General features: G+C 38.2%; 1 protein-coding gene across 6 annotated transcripts in view; it reads left to right on the forward strand.

Moving 5' to 3' along the window:
- erc2 (ELKS/RAB6-interacting/CAST family member 2) overlaps positions 1-20866 on the forward strand; it is a 44491-nt gene that overhangs the window by 9920 nt on the left and 13705 nt on the right. For 3 of the 6 annotated variants that reach the window (XM_041981501.1, XM_041981504.1, XM_041981505.1), the window contains exons 3-12: positions 3493-3516; positions 5583-6017; positions 6310-6384; positions 8785-8940; positions 9718-9885; positions 10330-10497; positions 11910-12047; positions 13929-14069; positions 14334-14474; positions 17053-17088. In XM_041981501.1, the coding sequence (XP_041837435.1) occupies positions 3493-3516; positions 5583-6017; positions 6310-6384; positions 8785-8940; positions 9718-9885; positions 10330-10497; positions 11910-12047; positions 13929-14069; positions 14334-14474; positions 17053-17088 (1482 nt within the window). The remainder of the gene's footprint in view (positions 1-3492; positions 3517-5582; positions 6018-6309; positions 6385-8784; positions 8941-9717; positions 9886-10329; positions 10498-11909; positions 12048-13928; positions 14070-14333; positions 14475-17052; positions 17089-20866) is intronic. The other 3 variants (XM_041981502.1, XM_041981506.1, XM_041981503.1) reach the window with 2 other exon arrangements.

The raw sequence follows: 20866 nt of genomic DNA on the forward strand, positions 1-20866 counted from the left end.
TGAACCAGTGCTTTGTATTTAGCATTTTCCTACCAGTCAATGAACCCCTATACCTGTGGCCCACAGGGAACATTTGCAATACATACAGTAATTCCACTCCTTTGCTGCTATTCTCTTGTTGCTATAGTCCAAATATTTAAAAAAAAAAAGTTAAATAATAAGTCTATAATCAAGCACTAGATATCAAAAGATAGTGAAGGCTGTTAAGCTGACTTTTTGTTGATCTGAATAAGAAATGGGACCTTTTGTGGCCAGGTGTGGCTCAGACTGCCATCCTTTGAAATGTTGAGTTTTATGTATGTGTATATCACCTTTCAGTCAGAATTTCTGGATGCACAGTTAATTCACAGCGATTATGGATCAAATCAGGCATTTAATTGAACTTGTCTTTGTCCCTGTATACAGGAGGGAAATTAATTGAATGACTGTGTCTTATTTTGATACAGTATGTGGCAGTATGCCCACTTTTAGCTTGTTACTAGTGGGTTTTGTCTGTGTTTTGTCACAGACCAAAAAAAGAGTTTAGCTGGAGGCAAATTAATATGACTTTGTAGCGCGTCCATCTTCATTCTTCTTCTTACTCTATTATGTTTATCCTTTTTTTCTTATTCTTTTCTTCTCCATCTTCTCTTTCTTATACTTATTTTTTTCTGTGTACCAACTTTCTATGTTACTTCCAAGTCAAAGGCTAGGTAGGCAACTGTTGAACATGCACAGAGTCCTAGGCCAGGTTGGGTATAATACACTAAAATACTCTAAATCTATCATTTTAATGTCATGTAAAAGTAGGGAGCAACATTTTGTTACCCTGTAAATGAAAATAAACTGAAGGTTTTTGTTTTAGATATTTTTCTTTTGTTTTTATGATACTGAGTAATAACCAAGTTTTATGTTTGTCTATATTTAACTTTTTTCAGACTAATATCTGTTAAATGTTTGCCCAAGAGTCCTATACTTTTCACATGATTAATAACATTTTTATTGACTCTCAGATGTCTACATTCACACCACTCTTACCTCGCTGGTAGCTGTGGGGATATGATTAAATGCAGCATTTGCTGGGATGGGTGTGGGTGTAATTGTGTATTGTCAGCCATCACGACACACAACACAGAGATTAGGAATGTAGTGAGCGGTAGGATGCCTCAACTCAGCGCTTTAGAGCTGTCCATCTGCCGGATACAAACGCCCACTTTCTCTTACACGAACACACATACATACAGAACACTGCACATATTGTATAGCAGCTTGTTCCTGTACCACCTGGAGGTAAAGTCTGTAAATCTATGGACAGAAAGGCTTTTACAATTTTCCTGTCAGTCAAAACATCTTTAACCATAATAGTGGGTGAGATTCAAAGCAAACAGTCAACTGCTGGGGTTAAGTTTAATGCTTTTATTTTTCAAAGTTGTTTCTTTGCTTTTTTTTCAATTCTTTAGGGCTTTAATGTGGTAACTTAGCCTTAGACTTCTCTGTCAGGAAAAAAAGCTCACGTACATGGGGTCAGACCAGCTGCTACATTATAAAAATCATAAGTAGGTGAAACTTTCAGAGGGAGAAAACTGAGCACTTAGAGCATTGTGGTGTAAAAATGCTCTAAGGAAGAATGAAATATTTATAGGGAAAAAAGAAACATGATCTTCAGCTGAATTGCCATCTTGATAGATTACCATAGAATTTTGTTAAGACATTTACAAAGATGCCAGAATCTGACTTTTTCTCTGTTGTTACTCTCAGAAGGATTCCTTGTTTCTGCACCACAAGATTTATGACAGGCAGTTGCCCCTGAATGCTCCACATGTCAGTCAAAAAAGGGGGCAGTGTAGCTCACCAACTCTCCTTGGTGCTGGTAAAATTTCTGGAAGCTCATTTTGGGAGCATTTTTATGGGGCATATGCAACAAAATAAAAGAGAAACCTTCAGAAAAGACAGGGTGACCACAACATCTGCTGAGTCATGAAACTTCTACAGCTCTGCTGGGGGTGTCAGAGGGATATGGGAGGGGTGGCCTTATAGTCTCTTTAAGCCACAGTGTAATTATGCAAATGGAATCGTTGGACTGTGTCCTGCAGTTTACTTCCAAGACAGCGTGCTATTGATCAGGGAGGAAGGATAGAGTAGAAATGATTGAGGATGAGAAGGAAAGAAGAAAAAGGGGGAGGTTTAAATGGGTTAACAACACTTATTTTTTGTTTCAATCTACATATATTCTGCCCATTTCAAATTTAAAGTTTGATTTTAACAAGTAGTTACTCGTGTTTTCTGTGCATCATGACAAAATATTTTTGGGGATTTATCAGTAAGAAACTGTTGTAATTTCAAGGTGTGGGTGGTGCTTGGATCCTTTCTGTTATGTAAGTTATATTAGTGATGTGGAAACAGAAGCACCTGCATTTTCGCCCTGAATGTCAGTCACTGATGCTCAGAATGAAAATGAAAAATGATCATGAAAGAGCTGCAAGCTTTCTGTTGCTGTGCCCAATGGTCATGACTCAGAAAAGTGTGTGTGACCAAAACTGTTCTTATGACAGCAGCCAGCAGGAAGTTCATCAGCTTTCACTGCTGATACAAACACTGCTCCCTTGTGGTTGGAAGAGCGCATGCTCCACGTTATCGCTCCATAAGTTTTTTTTCTTTTTAAATCAGCATTCATAGTTTATATTATCAATAAAGTAGATCTGCAATTGATTATCATTTCATTTCTTAGAAAAATTTCTAGTTATTTCTTAATTATGTGTGTAGTTTACAAAAGTGATAAATAGTTATGAAATTAATAAAGTAATAATCAAAAATCCAAGGTGACTTCTTTTTGGTTTAGACCTGGTACCAGATGCTGTCTTTGTTTAACAATTTAATTAACCAGCTATATTACTTCTTCATTTTCTGCTGATCAACTGTTCAACTCCACAGATGTTAGAGCACTGAAAAAAGGATTTAATGACATTAGAATAACATTTTACATTTCTGCTACTTGTATTTATTATGACTCCATAACCACTGCTGCTACATCCAATATAAATGAAACAGTGAATCCAAAATCAGTAAATTCTTGTGGTTTATTGGTATAATTAGACATTCATTTAAAATATTCTCTTTCCAGAAAGGACATCTTAATAAAATCATGTTTTCTTTGTACATATTTAACTTTTTTATAGCAGGTATTTTGACTTGTTACAATTGCAAAATATGGTGAAACAAATGTCTCTGATCAACAAAGAACCCCAGTAATCTATACCAGAATCCCTTGAACTGGGTTTAGAATAAAAAAAAACAAAACTTTTTTTTTCTGCTGTAACAAGCCAAAAAGTCTGCTGTGAAAAAGGTTTGTTGTGAATGTGCTGTACTGACTGAAGTCTCAGGACTAATAAACCAGCAGCTCTCGTTTTAAATCTGGCTGGTCTGTGTTGATCATCCATCTCTGTTGCATCAAGCTCTGGCGCTCTGTTTTCACCATACATTTGTTTTTCTGTTCATTCTGCCCATGCTCTGCAGCTGCTGGATGCCAGGAGAACCAAGGTTTGTCCCTATGTTTGCACCATGTGTTGCGTGCACAACATAGAGTCACCTTCAGTGTGGCGTGTACTTTCAGACACCTGGCAGTCCCTTTGCACCATACAAACTCTTCTTCTATGAACCTTTTAACTTTCCAAACAAAGGGAAATATTTTCCTTTACTCAGTCGGCCTCCTTTCCCCTTGAACCGTTATACTTTCCCCATAGAGTGTGATGCTAAGAAGTGATTGGTTTGTTGACTTATGTTGGTCTAAACATGTGTTGTACTCCTTTCCATCTCACTGTGGTAGCACAAACCCTACAACCACAGCTTGGAAAGTTTTTTTTAGGAAAAGAAAGTGCACATACTCATTCAGCACCTAAATGAGTCATTTTTTGCACATGATTGTTCTATTTCTAAGTGGTGGTTTTAATTGACGGATCAAGCCAAAACCAGTCTTTGAATGAAACATGGCCCAAAAACTATTCACCTGAACCAAAAATCAACATCCTTACAATGACATTTGCATGGGTGACTAATTAAAGGAAAGTGTTAGGTCACTATCGTCACTTAGTTATTTAATTGACCTTAATCTTTAATTACTGACTTCAAATACCATATCAGATTGCTTTGCTTAACTTTCAAACTAATAAAAATAATAAATAAATATACTTTACTTATACAACACTGGTTTCATTGACCACTCAAATCTCAAAACCATTTATTAACTTGGAAAAGCCTATGAATGGTGGCATTTGTACTCTGCAGGAGCTCACCCTTTCAGAGGCAGAAATATTTCATAGGTTCATAGGATGAAACTGACTTCCTCCCTCTCATACAACCCACCCATCAGAACAAATGCACCTAAATTGTTCCAGTAAAATGCTCCACACAGCATAACAGAGCCATCAGATCCCCTCAGTGTTGGTCAACACTCAGTCCTGTACTATCCTTTCAGTGAAAGCCACTCATTCAAATGGTGGTGAGAATAAAATGCACAATAGAATATGATACATAAATTCACACTATTAGTCAGGTTAGTCTAATGCATAAACATCACAGCCATCAAACAATTAACTACAGTTTCCAGTAATATCAAACTGATGTCTTACCACAGATCTAAATCACTCAATTTAGTGTTCCCATCGACACACCAGTCAGCTGAGCAGTCTTTCGGCTTCTAGCATCCACCAACAAGCTGTACCTCTTTCCATCTTGATACAAAATGCCATGAAGCTTTGTTGACTCTTAGTAGCTCAGTTGTATCATGCAGCAAAAAAGCATCTGCATCCATTGCACTCCTGAAATCATTAAATCAAGTCTTTCCTCCAGTTTGTCACCCATTTGTATGGAAGATTTTGTTGTGTGCTGCATTTTTTTATTCACAAGCACCCACATGTTTAGTCAACATGACTGTTTCTTTTCCCTAAAGTCTATCAATCCTGCAGCTTTTGGTTATATATGTCACAGTTTACCCACTCCACCTATAACTTCTCCAGATGACCAGCTCATGTGAACAATCAAAGAATCTACTTTGGTTTATTCAGATAAAGAAAAGACATCTAGACATCTTTTCCTTTTTGACAAATGCCTCAAATGAATTTGTGTTCAGGTCACTCAGGGTGTTAGGTGGTAAAGATTTCTGCTGTGCTGCAGGAGGGCATGAAGATTACACAAAAATGTATGGTAAAAGAGCAATCTTTCTCCACACAGTAATAAATTAATCAATTTAACAGCTGTGGTGTGGCACAAGCTTAACGGTTTTTGTAAAAGAAGTGGAAAATGTGATTTAAAAAGAGATGGATTGGATTCTTTGATGTTTTCAACAAATAATCCACTCAGTCTTTTAACAACGTCAGAAGTTTACAGTCTAATTTCTAAAGTTGTTCTAAAGGTAAGTCATGATTACCTCATGTTTGACCTGCTGCATCAACCTAGATCGTCACAGAAGTGTGGATTTATGTTTGTCCTCATGTGTGGTATTATGATGAAAAAAATGCTGATTTATGTGTTATTCCTAAAATTAATATCAATAATTGTTGAGTCTGCCTGTGTGTATACGTGCATGTGTTTGTTTGTGTGCTCATCAGCATCTCCAGATGACCATCCAGGCTCTGCAGGATGAACTTCGCACACAGCGAGACCTCAACCACCTGCTGCAGCAGGAAAGCGGTAACCGCTCCGGCTCGGATCATTTCACCACCATCGAGCTGACGGAGGAGAACTTCCGCCGGCTGCAGGCCGAGCATGACAGGCAGGCCAAGGAGCTCTTCCTACTGAGGAAGACCCTGGAGGAGATGGAGCTGAGGATCGAGACACAGAAACAAACACTGGGTGCCAGAGATGAGTCCATTAAGAAGCTGCTGGAGATGCTGCAGAGCAAAGGGCTGCCTCCTGGACCCGGCAGAGCTTCTGAGGAGGAAGAGCAGGAGAGAGCCAGACGCATTGCTGAAGCTGAGGCCCAGCTCGGACACTTAGAAGTTATTTTGGATCAGAAGGAGAAGGAGAACATTCATCTGCGAGAGGTACATTGACTGGCCAGGGTGATTCTGGGGTTTATGTGAAGGGGTGTTTTTAATATTATTGTCACTAGATGGCAGTGCTGAATGTCACAAAATCAATGCTCTCCTCTGTGCTGTTGGGATCACATGGATTATGTAATGTAAACTGAAAACTGCAGAGCACTTGTGTTGCATAAAACACTTTGTATGTGTGAAGGTACATTTGCAATGCTTTATGAGGTAAATTTTCATCTTATTAAGTCAAATCATTCTGCTTTAAGAAGAGGTTGGAATGATGTTTTGTCTTCTCTTCAAGGAACTGCACAGAAGAAATCAGTTGCATCAGGATCCGAGCAAAACCAAGGCCCTGCAGACCATTATAGAGATGAAAGTAAGAATTTGACTTATGTCACAACCAGAGCATCACCATACACAGGATCCCCATGAAATAGGATATCCTAAAATGATTTATCATCGCCCGTAGTCTACAATCAGATGTTTTGTGTGTGTGTGTGTGTGTGTGTGTGCGCGCTGATATGACTGATAATCACAGGCTATGCACTGTATTTTCATTCAAACCTTTGCTGATGTGTTTTCTACTGAATCTATTGTTGTTGTAATGCCCAGTAGCTGAGTGAATCCGCCACACAGTGTCACATCTGTCTGTTTCTCACAGACAGACATGCACTGAATCAACATAAACAAGAAGCAGTATCAATATTTGACATTTTAGCACTGAGCTTTGTTTAAGAGGCATTAAATTGTTGCACAAAGGTTTTGTGATGAGTAATGGTATTTATTTTTAATCAATAATTAGCTCTTCAGCAGACTGCAGGCATCTCAAACAGCAGCTCTTTCATTTGAATCTTTAGTCTCATATACTTACTGAATTTGCATTTAAGAATTGTGAATGCTTTAAATATGCTAAGGTCAGATATAGCAAATATTATTTATCAAATGATATCTTCAACCTCTATAATGTTTTCTGAAAATCCAAGATTTAATATGACGTCTTGGCATTGAATAATTTACATGTACTGAAGTCTAAAATAGCCTCAGCATAAACAAGCAGAGCAAAGTATGTGTTTTATGAAGATTTTACACTTCTAGTGGAATTTTTATAGATATTTCAATTTTGGGGCAATCTTAAATATTAAAATACACAGTTTTTTTTTAAGAAGATTGCCTCCCATTGCAGCTTTAGAAACCCCACCCACCACCACCATTTTTGGCTTTTAAACTGAAGAAAAATTCTGTTTTGCATATATCCATATTGGTCTGTTTAACAGAGATGCAGATGTTTATTTTCATATAAAATGTAATGCATTGCGTAGCAGCTGGATATGACAGTTGAGATTTTCAGGATCATCCAGCTACTGAACCGCTGTAGACACCACCTCACTGCAGAGGCCTGACATCACTTCCTCAAAATAAATCATGACATCATCGCTAAGCTGACACAGCCCCTCTCGCTCGGCTGGATCGGCTCTATGTAAGCTCCAGCCTCCCTCAGTGTGGTCATGTGACATCAGGGCTCTTGGACCCTGTTGATTTTCATACAGAGGGAGGGAAGTCCCACCTCCTCCACCGCCTCCTCCTCCTCCTCCTCCTCCTGTGCTATGGAGGAAGACCCTGCATCTCTCCTCTCTCCCACTGCTGTGTGATGCTGATGGAAGCACGAATAATCCATCCTACCTCTCCCCGCTCTACATCCCTCCCACCCTCTCCGCCTCACTCACCAGAGACACCAGAGCACAGTATATATCCTGCCTGCTGCTGCCATGGAAACAGGTGTGGTTGTTTATGACAGTGAGAGGCCAGTATGCAGGGAGATAGAGAGACATACAGATGCAGGGAAAGATAAAGAGCAAAATTAACTGACCAGTTCGATGCGCCAGTGCTTACATGTGGATGGAATAAAGTCTTCTTTAAAGGTACGACGTCTTGTGTCTGTTGCAGCAGTGTCAGTTCATTGATGCTCTTCTTGTAACACGGAGTCTGAGGTGAGATGCAGCAGCAGGGTGAAGTGCATGTACATGTGCGGTGCTCATGCATTGACGTTAACCTCTTAGATCTTTCGTTCCTCATTGCAACACATTACCAATATTCCTCTGCATGGACTGTAACTGACCCTGCTGACGGCCATAAGTTCATAAGTTCAGAGCCACTTGCACGGACAACAGGAGGGCCGTCAAATGAGAGAAAGACAGGAAGAAACAAGGTTGCTCTATTCTCTGCTGGAAAGGGAGATGAACCATGGCTAATCTTAAAGACATAGTATTATTTATTTAAAAAGCAGCGAAGCTAAAGCTGCGCTCACAGTCGCAGTCCAGAGACTGGTTTCTGCATTTATCTGCAAGCAACTACAGCAAAACCTACAGCTTTTTACTTTTCTTCCTTCCTTGTCCTCCTGCATGTTTCCCTCTAGTCCTGGAGGATCTGTCCGAGCTGGATGTGCGCTCAATATTTCCCAATGGTGATTAATCCTTTGAGCCGCTGCAAGGAGCTGGGTAGAAAGCTTTTGATTTCACCGACAGATACTGCAGTTGCTCTCTGCCAGACCAAAGAGCTTCTTCCATTCACTGTTTCTCTCTTAGTATCTCCCCTTTCCCCCCTCACTCTCTCTTTGTCTCAGTGCTTTTTTTTTTCTTTTTTTTTTTTTTTTTTTGCTTTCAAGTCTTCATGTTTTTCCTGGACTCCTGTCAGTAGTTCAAGTTTATTTTCTGCATGCAACTTGTGGACATGCCAGTCTTGGTTTTGAGGTGTGTCTTCTCCGAATGTTTGTGTGCAGGACACCAAAATCGCCTCTTTGGAGCGCAACATCCGAGATCTGGAGGATGAGATCCAAATGCTGAAAGCAAACGGATTACTGAACACAGAGGACAGAGAGGAGGAGATCAAACAGATGGAGGTCTACAAGAACCACTCTAAGTTTATGAAGACCAAGGTAGAGAGCACCTATACTGTCCATGCAGATTTAGAAAAGAACATGAAGTGAAAGACAGCTTAGTATGAAAAAAAAGTTGCTGACTGGGCAGGTAGACCTGTGCAGAAACGATCTGTTACATAAGTGCAGAACTCTGTCAGTTATTTTAAGAGGATTGTCTGCGGTTTTTTATTTATTTATTTTATCAAAGTTTATTATCAAGGATACCAAAAATTACAAAATTTTTAAATGCACACAAACTTTTCTTACCTACACTACCTGTCAAAAGTTTGGACACACTTGCCTATTCGATTTAACCGGAAAGTGTGTTCAAACTTGTGACTGGTACTGTAATCACTGACGTCTTAAAGCTAATCCTAACTATCCTCTATATAACTATAAAATGCAAAGGTGTTTAAAATCTGTGCTTATGTCAAGATGGTTGTGTATTTTAATCTGTTGGGCTCGTGTGTCTCTTCAGAGGTTTAACTCTGTGTTTACAAAGAGCTCTCCATACTAGTCGACCATGCGCAGAACAGCCACAGTTTTGTTACTCTATTTTTAGAGCTCTTTTCATCAATCATGAATAGAGATGATGTATAATATATGATGAATGCAGGGGAGTCAGTCCCAAATGCATTTTTAATGAGAGAAAAGCGTGTTGTTGAAAATATTGCAAAAGCTGCAATGAATAGCTCACTATTCAGTCAAAGGTTTTTTTACACTAATATGATGGTAAAGGTGCTTTATTACTAATGTAACAGGTCAGTAAAGAGGTGTGTTTTGTGTGTTGTGCAGATTGACCAACTTAAACAAGAGTTGTCAAAGAAAGAGTCAGAGCTGCTGGCTCTTCAAACAAAACTAGAGACCCTCAACAACCAGAACTCAGACTGCAAACAGCATATCGAGGTGCTCAAAGAGTCTCTCACTGCCAAGGAGCAACGTGCTGCCATCCTGCAAACAGAGGTAATAAAAAATCCTTTGTTTGTTTGTCAACTTTAAACACTGACTCCCAAACATTTCTAATCTCCAACAGCCAAACTCACCAAATAATAGGCTTTGCTCAAAGGCTGAGGCTCATTACTGCATATCATATCAGCAGTAAGTAGAAATGAATGTGACCTGGAACCCAGGTCACCACCTAAGAAATAATACTATCAGAACAAATCTAAAGAAAAAAAAACATAAAAAAGCTAAATAACTTTGACAGCATGAGAGTTACAGCCATGTACCAACTGAGCATTTCTATAGCGCCCATGCTTTTTGTGATATAGCATTGATTATATTTTGTTTTTGCTTATTTTACTTTTAAAATAACTGCTCAGATCAACACTATGTAAACGTATTTTACTTTAAATAAGCTCACTATATGGACTTCTTCTAAGGTGTTTGTGGCTGTTTGGTGCTCAGGTAGATGCTTTACGTCTGCGTCTGGAGGAGAAAGAATCGTTCCTGAACAAGAAAACCAAGCAGCTGCAGGACCTGACGGAGGAGAAGGGGACTCTCGCTGGAGAAATCAGGGACATGAAGGACATGCTAGAGGTCAAGGAGAGGAAGATTAATGTCCTGCAGAAGAAGGTGAGATTAGAGAACATTTTAAAGCTGAAAAATTTAAATTAATTAAAGCAATGAATGAAAAAATGCATATAATAAAAAATTAAAAATGAATCCCAAAGGGAAATTTTGAATTAAAATAAAATATTAGATAAAATTTGAAAAAATGCAAACTTAATTTAATTTTGACATTATTTACTGAATGAACTGAAGTGTTTCATTCAGGTGTCATTTCACTCCAGATCTTGTCTGAAACTTTCAATAAACAGCCATGTGTTTGTTTTTGTTTTGTTTTTTCAGATTTTTGTATCCTGTGCTGACCCAGTCACACTTTAAAAACACAAAGTACTGTAGAAGGCTTACTCTCTCCATTAAAAGTGAGAGTGTCTCTTGCACTCAGGGGGAAAGGGTCCATAGAAAGATAAGCAAGAGGATATTTCTGCCTCACTTGCTCTTGTGTGTGTCTGTGTGAGTGTCTGCTATAAATACTCACAGAGTGTTACTCCTTTTCACTTTGACCTTCTCATTCCTAAGCTTTTTTTAATATACATTTTTAGAATAATTTCTTATAATTACAACTTTGTTTTTCTAAATGGGTGTATATCCCATCTGACTCTGGAGGGAGAGGCAGGGTACACCCTGTTTGTTCCTTCACCACATGGCTAACATAGAGAGAATAATAACCATGCAGTGCCACACTCATACATGCATTCAGTTTGAAATATTAACTTCTATTATCAAGGCCTTAGAGAAGAGAAGCATCCACCTATCCAGGTGATGTCTCTTTAAGGCAATTTCTCATCTGCCTCGGCAAGACAATGTCAAACCATATAATACACGTGAATAGTGATAAATGGTCCCTTGTGCCGGCAAGACCAGCCACCTATTGAAGGAATTTATTGCATTATAAAATAAGAAAAACACCAAACAAGGTCCGAAATGTTTGGACATCTGGAATCCTATATTAAGCAAGAAAGAGAACATGTTTCATCTCTAATGCTGCAGCAGCAGCTGGTTTTCTCAGTGTTGTTCAAATAAGAGGTGATGCAACGTAGCTGTAAACATGCTCATGTTACTGCACTTTTTAAAATATGTTTCTGGCATCAAATTCACACATACTGTATATTCATCCAGAGACTTTAAACTTCTTAGTTTGATCATTTTGTGTGTTGGTCTTGCACTGCATCAGTAAAATACTGGTTATGCATTCTGTTTGATTTATAAATTCTACTCTTTTGCAGAGACACATTAAAATTAAGTTTAAGACTTTTTTTTCATCATTAAGTTCTGACCTTTACATAAACCTAAATATAGCTCTTGCTTTAAGATCATGTTATTCACAGTTTTTTTTTTCCTGTATTTGTTTTTTTCTAATTACTCCCTCTAATTACTCTTACTACACCTTTCTCGTCTTCTCCTCCTCCTCACTGAGTCAGATTGAGAACTTGCAGGAGCAGCTGCGGGACAAAGACAAGCAGCTGGGGAATCTTAAGGACAGGATCAAGTCTCTACAGACTGACTCCAGTAACACAGATACTGCCCTGGCCACCCTGGAGGAGGCACTGTCAGAGAAGGTAGAGTACAGCATTGCTTCACCTTTGCAAGGATGCATGGGAGTTTGCTCAATTAGTCTTACGTTTGTTTTGTAGCTTACAAACATGTCTCCCATGTGTCCTTTGGGTGGTGCTTGGGGAGTACGGGGTAACAGACCCTTTGCTACAGGTTGTTTAGTCCCAAATTTGAAATATGAATAGTTACTCCAGTCCTCGTGAGCTACTGTCCTGCAGGTTTTGGATTTTTCCCTGATGCAACACACCTGATTCAAATCACTGGGTCATTAACAGTGTGTTGTAGTAGGAGACATCTAAAACCTGCAGGACAGTAGCTCATGAGGACTGGAGTTGGAGATCCCTGAGTTACACTAACCATGTGCAGGATGCAACCTGTGGCTAAAGCACTGAAGCCTGAAGGTTACATTTCCTCTAGAACTGGTGTTTACTTTGTATCTCATATCCACCACAGCATGTCATTTCTCCCTCTACATGGTTCCTGTATTACACATAACGGTGCACACACACAGACAGGTGCACAAACACATGTGAGCACACTCCAACCAGCAGGTCGGGAAATGTGTTGCTTCAGCCACCGAAAAAGCAGACAAAAATATGCGTTTTTTAAACTCTCCCTGGGACGTGAAGATGGAAACATTTGTGATATGCTGAGAACTTCATGTTGTTGAGATGCAGCTGAACAAGGGGAGTCTGCCATAATTGTAGTCATTTCTGAGCCGCATTGCAGCCCTAAATGGATCCAATATTGAGTCAACACATTATTGCACTTTATACGCTACAGTTAAACAGTCGTCCCTCTATGTATGCAGATTTTCACATCGGCTGATTTTTATAAGCTATTTTTGGTCCAGTTCCTTTCCTTATTTGGTCCAATTCCTTTACATGTCTAGAAACCAGACTCAAAAGTAGCCTTCGCTCTGAATCTGGTCTGCTGATGGTGGTCCCCAGAGTAAGAACAGAACTTGGGGAAAAAGTCATTTAAATACGCTGCTCCTTCCACTTGGAATAACTAACAAACTGATTTGAAATTAACAAAATTGATCTATCTGGGAGGGTTTAAGTCAATTCTAAGGGCTCTAGAATAAAACACCCTTGGTCAATATGACTATTTTTAAACATCCGTGCTGTATTTAATTTACCTAATGTTTGCTGCTACATTTGTTTTGGTTACCTTGTTTTGATAGTTGATCTCTGTTGTGTGGTATATTATGGACCTGTGGTTATGCTGCCTTTCTTGGCCAGATCACTCTTGAAAAAGAGTTTTCTAATCTCAATATGGATTTATCTGATTAAATAAAGGAGAAACAAATAAATAAATAATCTCAGATCCGAACTTTAAGAATATTTAAAGTGAATCCACTCAGGAAAACCATCTTTTTTTACTTCATCAGCACATTTCAGAAGTAGGACTATTTTCTGAGCTTAGTGTTTTTGTCACAGCATTTGAATCACTTGGGGAAAATTAGTCTGTAATAAGGTTTGAAAATGCAACATGACTTCACAGCTGAGTGTAGCTGGCACATGGTGTTTAAATGACTGTTGCACAAGAAAGACCACAAGAATCATGACTGAAGCAAGTGGATTTGCAAACCATGGATGCAGCAGGTGTGAAACCTGGATCAGGTGTGCTGTACAGTATGAGAATTAATCACTGTTGTTTGTGATTTGCAAAATCAAATTTGCAAATTTGAAGCTTCTGCACTGAGAACTACAGTCACCATTGCTTCAATATTCCCATTGACTGAATGAAGATTTTAACTGTTTTCAGCATTAAGTATTTATTTAAATGTGTTTTCTGTATAACTTGATAAAATGGACCCTAAACATTATACAAAGCAATCATGATTAATACTGTCTTCTTGTGTGTGTTTGCTTGTGTGTTAGGAGAGAATAATAGAGCGTTTAAAGGACCAAAGGGAGAGGGAAGACAGAGAACGTCTGGAAGAAGTGGATTCATATAAAAAGGAGAACAAAGAACTGAAGGAGAAAGTCAACAACCTACAGATAGAACTAACAGAGAAAGAGGTCAGTTTTGACTCTGTAAGCTTTTAGTTGTGTGTTGTTAATTGTATACATGCAGTAAATCTGCATTTTCCTGCTCTACTTTATCTTAAAGCACCTCACCTCTTTATAAGCACATAACAGTTTTTGTAGAGTTGCTCTGTTTCAGGATGTCTATATATATTTTCCACAATGGCCTCCGGCTCTGTGGTCCAGTTAGACCTGCTGAAACTGAGCCAGGCTGATTTCAACATGTGCTAATCATCTCTGCTGGCTCTCCACCTGCAGTCCAGTCTCATCGATCTCAAAGAACATGCATCATCCCTGGCATCCTCCGGCCTCAAGAAGGATTCAAAGCTCAAGTCACTGGAGATTGCCATAGAGCAGAAAAAAGAGGAGTGTAGTAAGTTGGAGACGCAGTTACAGAAGGTAAGTTTGTGTCTCTCAGTGTAAGATCATTCATTGGCATTGTTTTATGTGCTGCTTTGAATTTTAACTTCATGACAAAAATAACCACCACTTTTAAACCAAGGCAAATATTATATATGTAGATGTGCTACTTAATTTAGTGTCCACAACATCCTTTTTCTGTATATGAAGAAATAATTAACCGATAATAGTTCTGTTCAAATAGTAATAAGATGATAATAAGCAATGCTTTCTTGCACTTTTCATTACATTTCCAGTTAGCATTTTAAATGAATGAGATCCTGATGCCCATCAGCAACTTGATGGGTAAGGATGCTCACCAACACGTGGTATTTAAATCACTGTTCTCTCATTCAGATGACTATAGATCGAGTACCTTATGTGTTAGTTCTATAAATTGTTGACATTTCTTTGTTACCAGTCACTAGAATTATAACTAGCCTATGCGTCTTCTTGAGAAACAGATGTGAGATTAATTCACTGATAAAAGTTTAAGCTGAATCTTAAAATGTATGGAAGTACCAAAAGATTACAGAAGCTGTTAATTATCAAATGTCTGTCAGCTGTAAACTCCACATGGCAGCTGAGGTTGTCATAACGACACCGTTTTAACATTTGTGTTCCTGATGTAAAACATGTGGACATACGGACAAGTTAAAAACAGACACTTTGGGTTTTCTCTGATAATCCCGATGGATCAATTTTACCCCATGGACATGTTTAGGCACATAAAGAGCAAGTCTGTTGGCTTAGAGCACTTGTTCTCAACACTTTTCTGTTACGTACCACCTCAGAAGATATTAAACATTCCAAGTACCACCTTTATTGTTTCACTTCTACCTGCTTTATTAACATATTGGGCTCAAAACTGCTGATAAGCATTAAATCCATATTGAAAAAAGTACTATTTTTTACAATCAAAACCCACAAAAAATAGCTTTTTTACATTTATTAAAATGACAAATATCAATAAGTATATTGCAAGAAAATTAACAACATACAATCAAAGCTTTATGCGCATTTAAATAAAGTTTTGCATTATCAAATTCAAACTATCATATCTAGGTTTGTCCATGGTCTATCAACATTAAATGAATCTGTGAGAGTTTCAGGTCTGAACATTCGGGTAAAGCTGACAGCAGAGCTCCAGGTGGCCTATTTTTACCCACCTATTATTTATTTATTATGGCAAAGTGAAAATGTCCCATGATCCAATCATGCTGGTGTGATCACAGACCCCTGAAGGATAACGTCTCTGCCCTTTCATACATGGCCTGTATAAGTGAGAACTTTATGTATACTAGCTTATTCATTTGAAAAGTATCTGTTTGCTAAAAATCATATGAAAGTTGACCAGCAAGTTAGTAAGTGGAGAAACTGTTACCAATAATTTCGGATGAGAAGGATGACAGAGCTTTGTCAGTTGTTTTTTTAGAGCTGCTTTTAATTATATTAATGATTTCTTTTTTTTTGGTATCTTAAGTAATCTTTAATGTTTTTTTAATGTATTGTGTATTCTTGTTTTTCCTGCTGTAAAACATCTTTGTGTATCTTGAAAAGTGCTCTATAAATAAAATGTATTATTATTAATGATGCTCCTACTTTGGTGAACCCAGACAGCCCTGTGATACCTGGATCAATAGATGTTAGCTTCAGTCTGAGACTGACTGCATCAATCCTTCTCTGTTTTGTTTTTAGTTTCACTGGTTTAGTGGTTATGCAGAGTGTAATGGCAGAGAAATTATCCTTAAATCCATGATCATGCCAGCGTGATCAGATTGTGTGACATTTCATAGCACAGTAACAAAATAAACCATTTAGGACAAAATGTCTGTGAAATGTCTGTGAAATACAAATGCCTCTTTGGCTGAACATTTGAGAGCATTTCTGCTCTGAATGAAGGTGATAGCAGTGTTCTTATTCATGTGTCCTAAACTAAAGATAAAAGCCCAGAGCTGCATTTTTATTATGAAGAATATTACCAGGAATCATTATCCCAGAGATCTTTGAGAGAGAGAGAAAAAAAATCTGCATCTCTTTTTATTCTTGTCTCTGCAGATATTACTGCTATTTATCGTTGCATGGTAGATTCATGGAGGATTGCTCAGAATGATCAAAATTCTATAACAGAACATAAAGTTTCTTATGCAGTATGACTGTGAAAAATCAGTTTTGAAAATATCACTGAAATTTGTCTGAACAAGGAACATGAGCAGGTTTTATATAAAGCATGCTTCATTGGGATACAATCACGCTCTCTCCTATAACACACTGCCATACTTTGTCAGGCCGCTGCAAGGAGCATACAGTCAATAAAAGTACCCTCTTCATTTTTCAGTCTCAATAATCCACAGAATTTTCCTGTGTTTGTTCCTCTGTAGTTGTCCGTGTTGTGCTGCTATTAACCTTTAACAACACGTGCTGTATTGAAACTGTCTTATTTGTTCGTCAAACATATATTGTAACATGTCTGATCCTGCTGTTATCTCCTCTGGCTCAAGCTAAGCCCTAACATTTACTCTTCCTGGACTCCCACCTGTCCCTTGTCCCTCTTCAACCCACTCCATTTGCAATGTAGCAAGCTGAGCAGCTTTTCAGTCACATGAACAATCCTGTAAGTCCCTCGTTTGAGCTCTGTGAGGCACATATTGAAAGCATGAGGACACTGAATACTTCTTTGAAATATGCTAGATGGTGATCATGGCAAATCCTAGCAAAGACTCTGCTTTTTCCCACCTACATGCATGTTGCTCATTGCACTGTACTGATATAATGAGCTTTACACTGTGCTGAGAGTCCTGTGCAATGTAATCTTTCTGTAATTGTCTGTGTGTGATGTGTTGAAGCTGGTGCAAAAAAATTCAGTGTTAAGAGTTTTGTCAACTGGAATTTAGATATTAGAGTGGTATTTTAACTTTGTATGCTGTAAATTTTTATTGCATTACAGGCACTGAAGCCTGATGTGTGCAGCACAAAATAATTAAAAAAAATATTTTGATTATAACTGTATAGATTAACAGCACCATAAATAAGGTCAGGTGATTAGCCTTCTGAAACAGTTTCAACAAGAATTTAGGAAAGATTTATTGATATATTTATACACGTAATTAATTTTAAATTGGTACATCTGTCAGGTTTTGCTCTATAGTTGATTGATCTCAGGTTAGTTTTGCACTACTAATGATTGATGGTATTATTTCAATCATAAACATACAGCTCAATAAATAGAAACAATAAGTCAGCTGATAAAAGTTTTAGTTCAGACTTCTACCGGGAGAGTTTTGTATGTGAACACTGATCCCTACATACTACAGTTATGTGCTTTGTGCTGCAGTACACTGCCAGTCAAATGTATGGACACACTTTCCCATTAAATCTAATGGGTACATGTGTCCAAACTTTTGACTTGTACTGTATGCACAGAGGTAATTTACTACACAAGGCTCTGACAAATGACAGATATTTGGAAGATATGTTATGGAAGTTCGAGTACTTAGCTTAAGTTTCCTAATGTCTTGTGACACCTACTGATTGAAATGCATAAAAAGAATATAATACCAAACTTTAAAAGTTAAACTTTTCCTAAACATCTTTGTTGGTCAAGTATATGTAGATGTGAAAAATTATATCAGTTCTTTTTTCCCCTGTTCTTTTACTGATCTTAATTAATACCCAAATAAAGTCTCATACTTTTCCAGCATCAGTGACAGTAAAGAATGGAAAACTCACAGGTTAAAAAAAAAAAAAAAAAAAAAAACAGAAAAAAAACACTACCAGTCAAAAGTTTGGACACACTTTCCCTTTGGATTTAATGGGAAAGTATGTCCAAACTTTTGACTGGTAGTGTATTATGGCAAAATAATAATAATAAAACACAGAAAAAAAATAAATGCAATTACGTTATCCACAAATGTAATTACAAACCCTCAAACTCATCAGCACCCCATTCACTGACATGGTGCTCATATCTACAGTTTAATCACACGGGTTTAACAAGCTCAGTTTTTTATCTAATAGTTTTAACAAACTTCTGCATTGATCAGTTGGTCATGTTTTTATGTACATTTACAATGAAGTCATTGAGTATTTTGCTCTTGCAATATTTTTGTATATGCATAAAATATGAAAACAGGCTTACTTTGTTGCTATTGTGTCTCTTTATCCCTTCTTTTCATCGATAAATGCAAAGACTGTACGGCTTTGTTGGGTTTGCATGATTTGGTGGACCTTGTTGCATGTTGTCAGTGTGGCCACGCTTCTCGTTCGTCTCAGTGTGATGTGGTTAGCTGAGGTATCAGCTGTGGTTGGAAGATCTGTATTACTTTGCAACATACATTACTAGTCAAACGTTACCCATAAAATCATTTAATCTAATGGGTAAGTGTGTCCAAACTAGGGGTTTGCAATGTTGTATTGCTCGCGTTTTTTTTTTTTTTTGACACCAGTAAAAAATGTAGTATTGTGATATCACATGATCTCACATTTCCAGCACAATGGCGTCATTTAACTGCACCTCAGCCCATGTAGCACAGTGGAGCTCAGCTGAACAAGGAAACATGGCAGAGCAAAGCAGAGTGCAGCTGTACAATATATAAAATGTTTATTTTGGCTCCAAACAATAAAAAAGAAAAAAAAACTGTGACATAAACAAAAAGCTGTTCTTATTTAAATAATTTTGTCATAATATGCTCTGCTATTTTGTCACATATTTCTAAAGATGGCACACTTGTCCTGCTATCGAAGGTGAATCAGGTGTCGTGCCGAAAAAGCACCCTTGCCGTGAAAAGCACCCCCTCTCAAGGAGTAGAGTAACAGCATCTCACCTGTAGATGGCAAGTATTCATTATTACTCTTAAGAACGTACCAAAAGCCTGAACTAACCTGCTGATGATGATGTTACCTCACTCCCTGAGAGGAGGTACTTTCCATGGCAGGGGTGCACGACACCTGGTAAATACCGGAAGTAGACTTGTCGCTATTGTTACCCAATGGTGCCAACTTAGCATCTATGTCGCTATATTTAGCAAGAATTCAGACTTTTCTAGCTACTCTTTTTTCAAACAGGAGTAGCGACAAATTCAGCGACTTTTTTGAGTCTTATTGAAGACTTACACACGTGGACAAAATTTTTTGTACGCTTTGGTTAATGAAAGAAAAACTCACAATGGTCACAGAAATAACTTGAATCTGACAAAAGTAATAAATAAAAATTCTATGAAATTTAACCAATAAAAGTCAGACATTGCTTTTCAACCATGCTTCAACAGAATTATTTCAAAAACATAAGCTCATGAAACAGGCCTGGACAAAAATGATGGTACACCTAGAAAAGACTGAAAATAATGTGACCAAAGGGACATGTTAATCCAAGGTGTGTCCACTTATTAGCATCACAGGTGTCTACAATCTTGTAATCAGTCAGTGGGCCTATATATAGGCCTACAAGTAGTCACTGTGCTGTTTGGTGACTTGGTGTGTACCACACTCAACATGGACCAGAGGAAGCAAAGGAAAGAGTTGTCTCAGGAGATTAGAAAGAAAATTATAGACAAGCATGTTAAAGGTAAAGGCTATAAGACCATCTCCAAGCAGCTTGATGTTCCTGTGACTACAGTTGCACATATTATTCAGAAATTTAAGATCAATGGGACTGTAGCCAACCTCCCTGGACGTGGCTGCAGGAGGAAAATTGATGACAAAACAAAGAGACGGGTAACAAAAATGCCAAGAAAAACTTCTAAAGAGATTAAAGGTGAACTTCAAGCTCAAGGAACATCAGTGTCCGATCGCACCATCCATCGTTGTTTGAGCCAAAGTGGACTTAATGGGAGACAACCAAGGAGGACACCATTGTTGAAAACAAATCATAAAAAAGCCAAACTACATGTTGACAAGCCACAAAGCTTCTGGGAGAATGTCCTATGGACAGATGAGACAAAAATGGAACTTTTTGCCAAAGCACTTCGGCTCTATGTTTACAGACGGAAAAATGAAGCATATCAAGAAAAGAACACCGTCCCTACCGTGAAACATGGAGGAGGCTCTGTTATGTTCTGGGGCTGCTTTGCTGCATCTGGTACAGGGTGTCTTGAATCTGTGCAGCGAACAATGAAATCTCAAGACTATCAAGGGATTCTAGAGAGAAATGTGCTGGCCAGTGTCAGAAAGCTTGGTCTCAGTTGCAGGTCATGGGTCAACATTTGACTATTCTAAAGTGGCCTTCTATGAGACCTGACCTAAATCCTATTGAGCATCTTTGGAAGGAGCTGAAACATGCCGTCTGAAAAAGGCACCCTTCAAACCTGAGACAACTGGAGCAGTTTGCTTATGAGGAGTGGGCCAAAATACCTGCTGAGAGGTGCAGAAGTCTCATTGACAGTCACAGGAATCGT

The sequence above is a fragment of the Melanotaenia boesemani genome, chromosome 3, assembly GCF_017639745.1.
Source record: "Melanotaenia boesemani isolate fMelBoe1 chromosome 3, fMelBoe1.pri, whole genome shotgun sequence".
In the NCBI taxonomy this organism is placed as follows: domain Eukaryota; kingdom Metazoa; phylum Chordata; class Actinopteri; order Atheriniformes; family Melanotaeniidae; genus Melanotaenia; species Melanotaenia boesemani.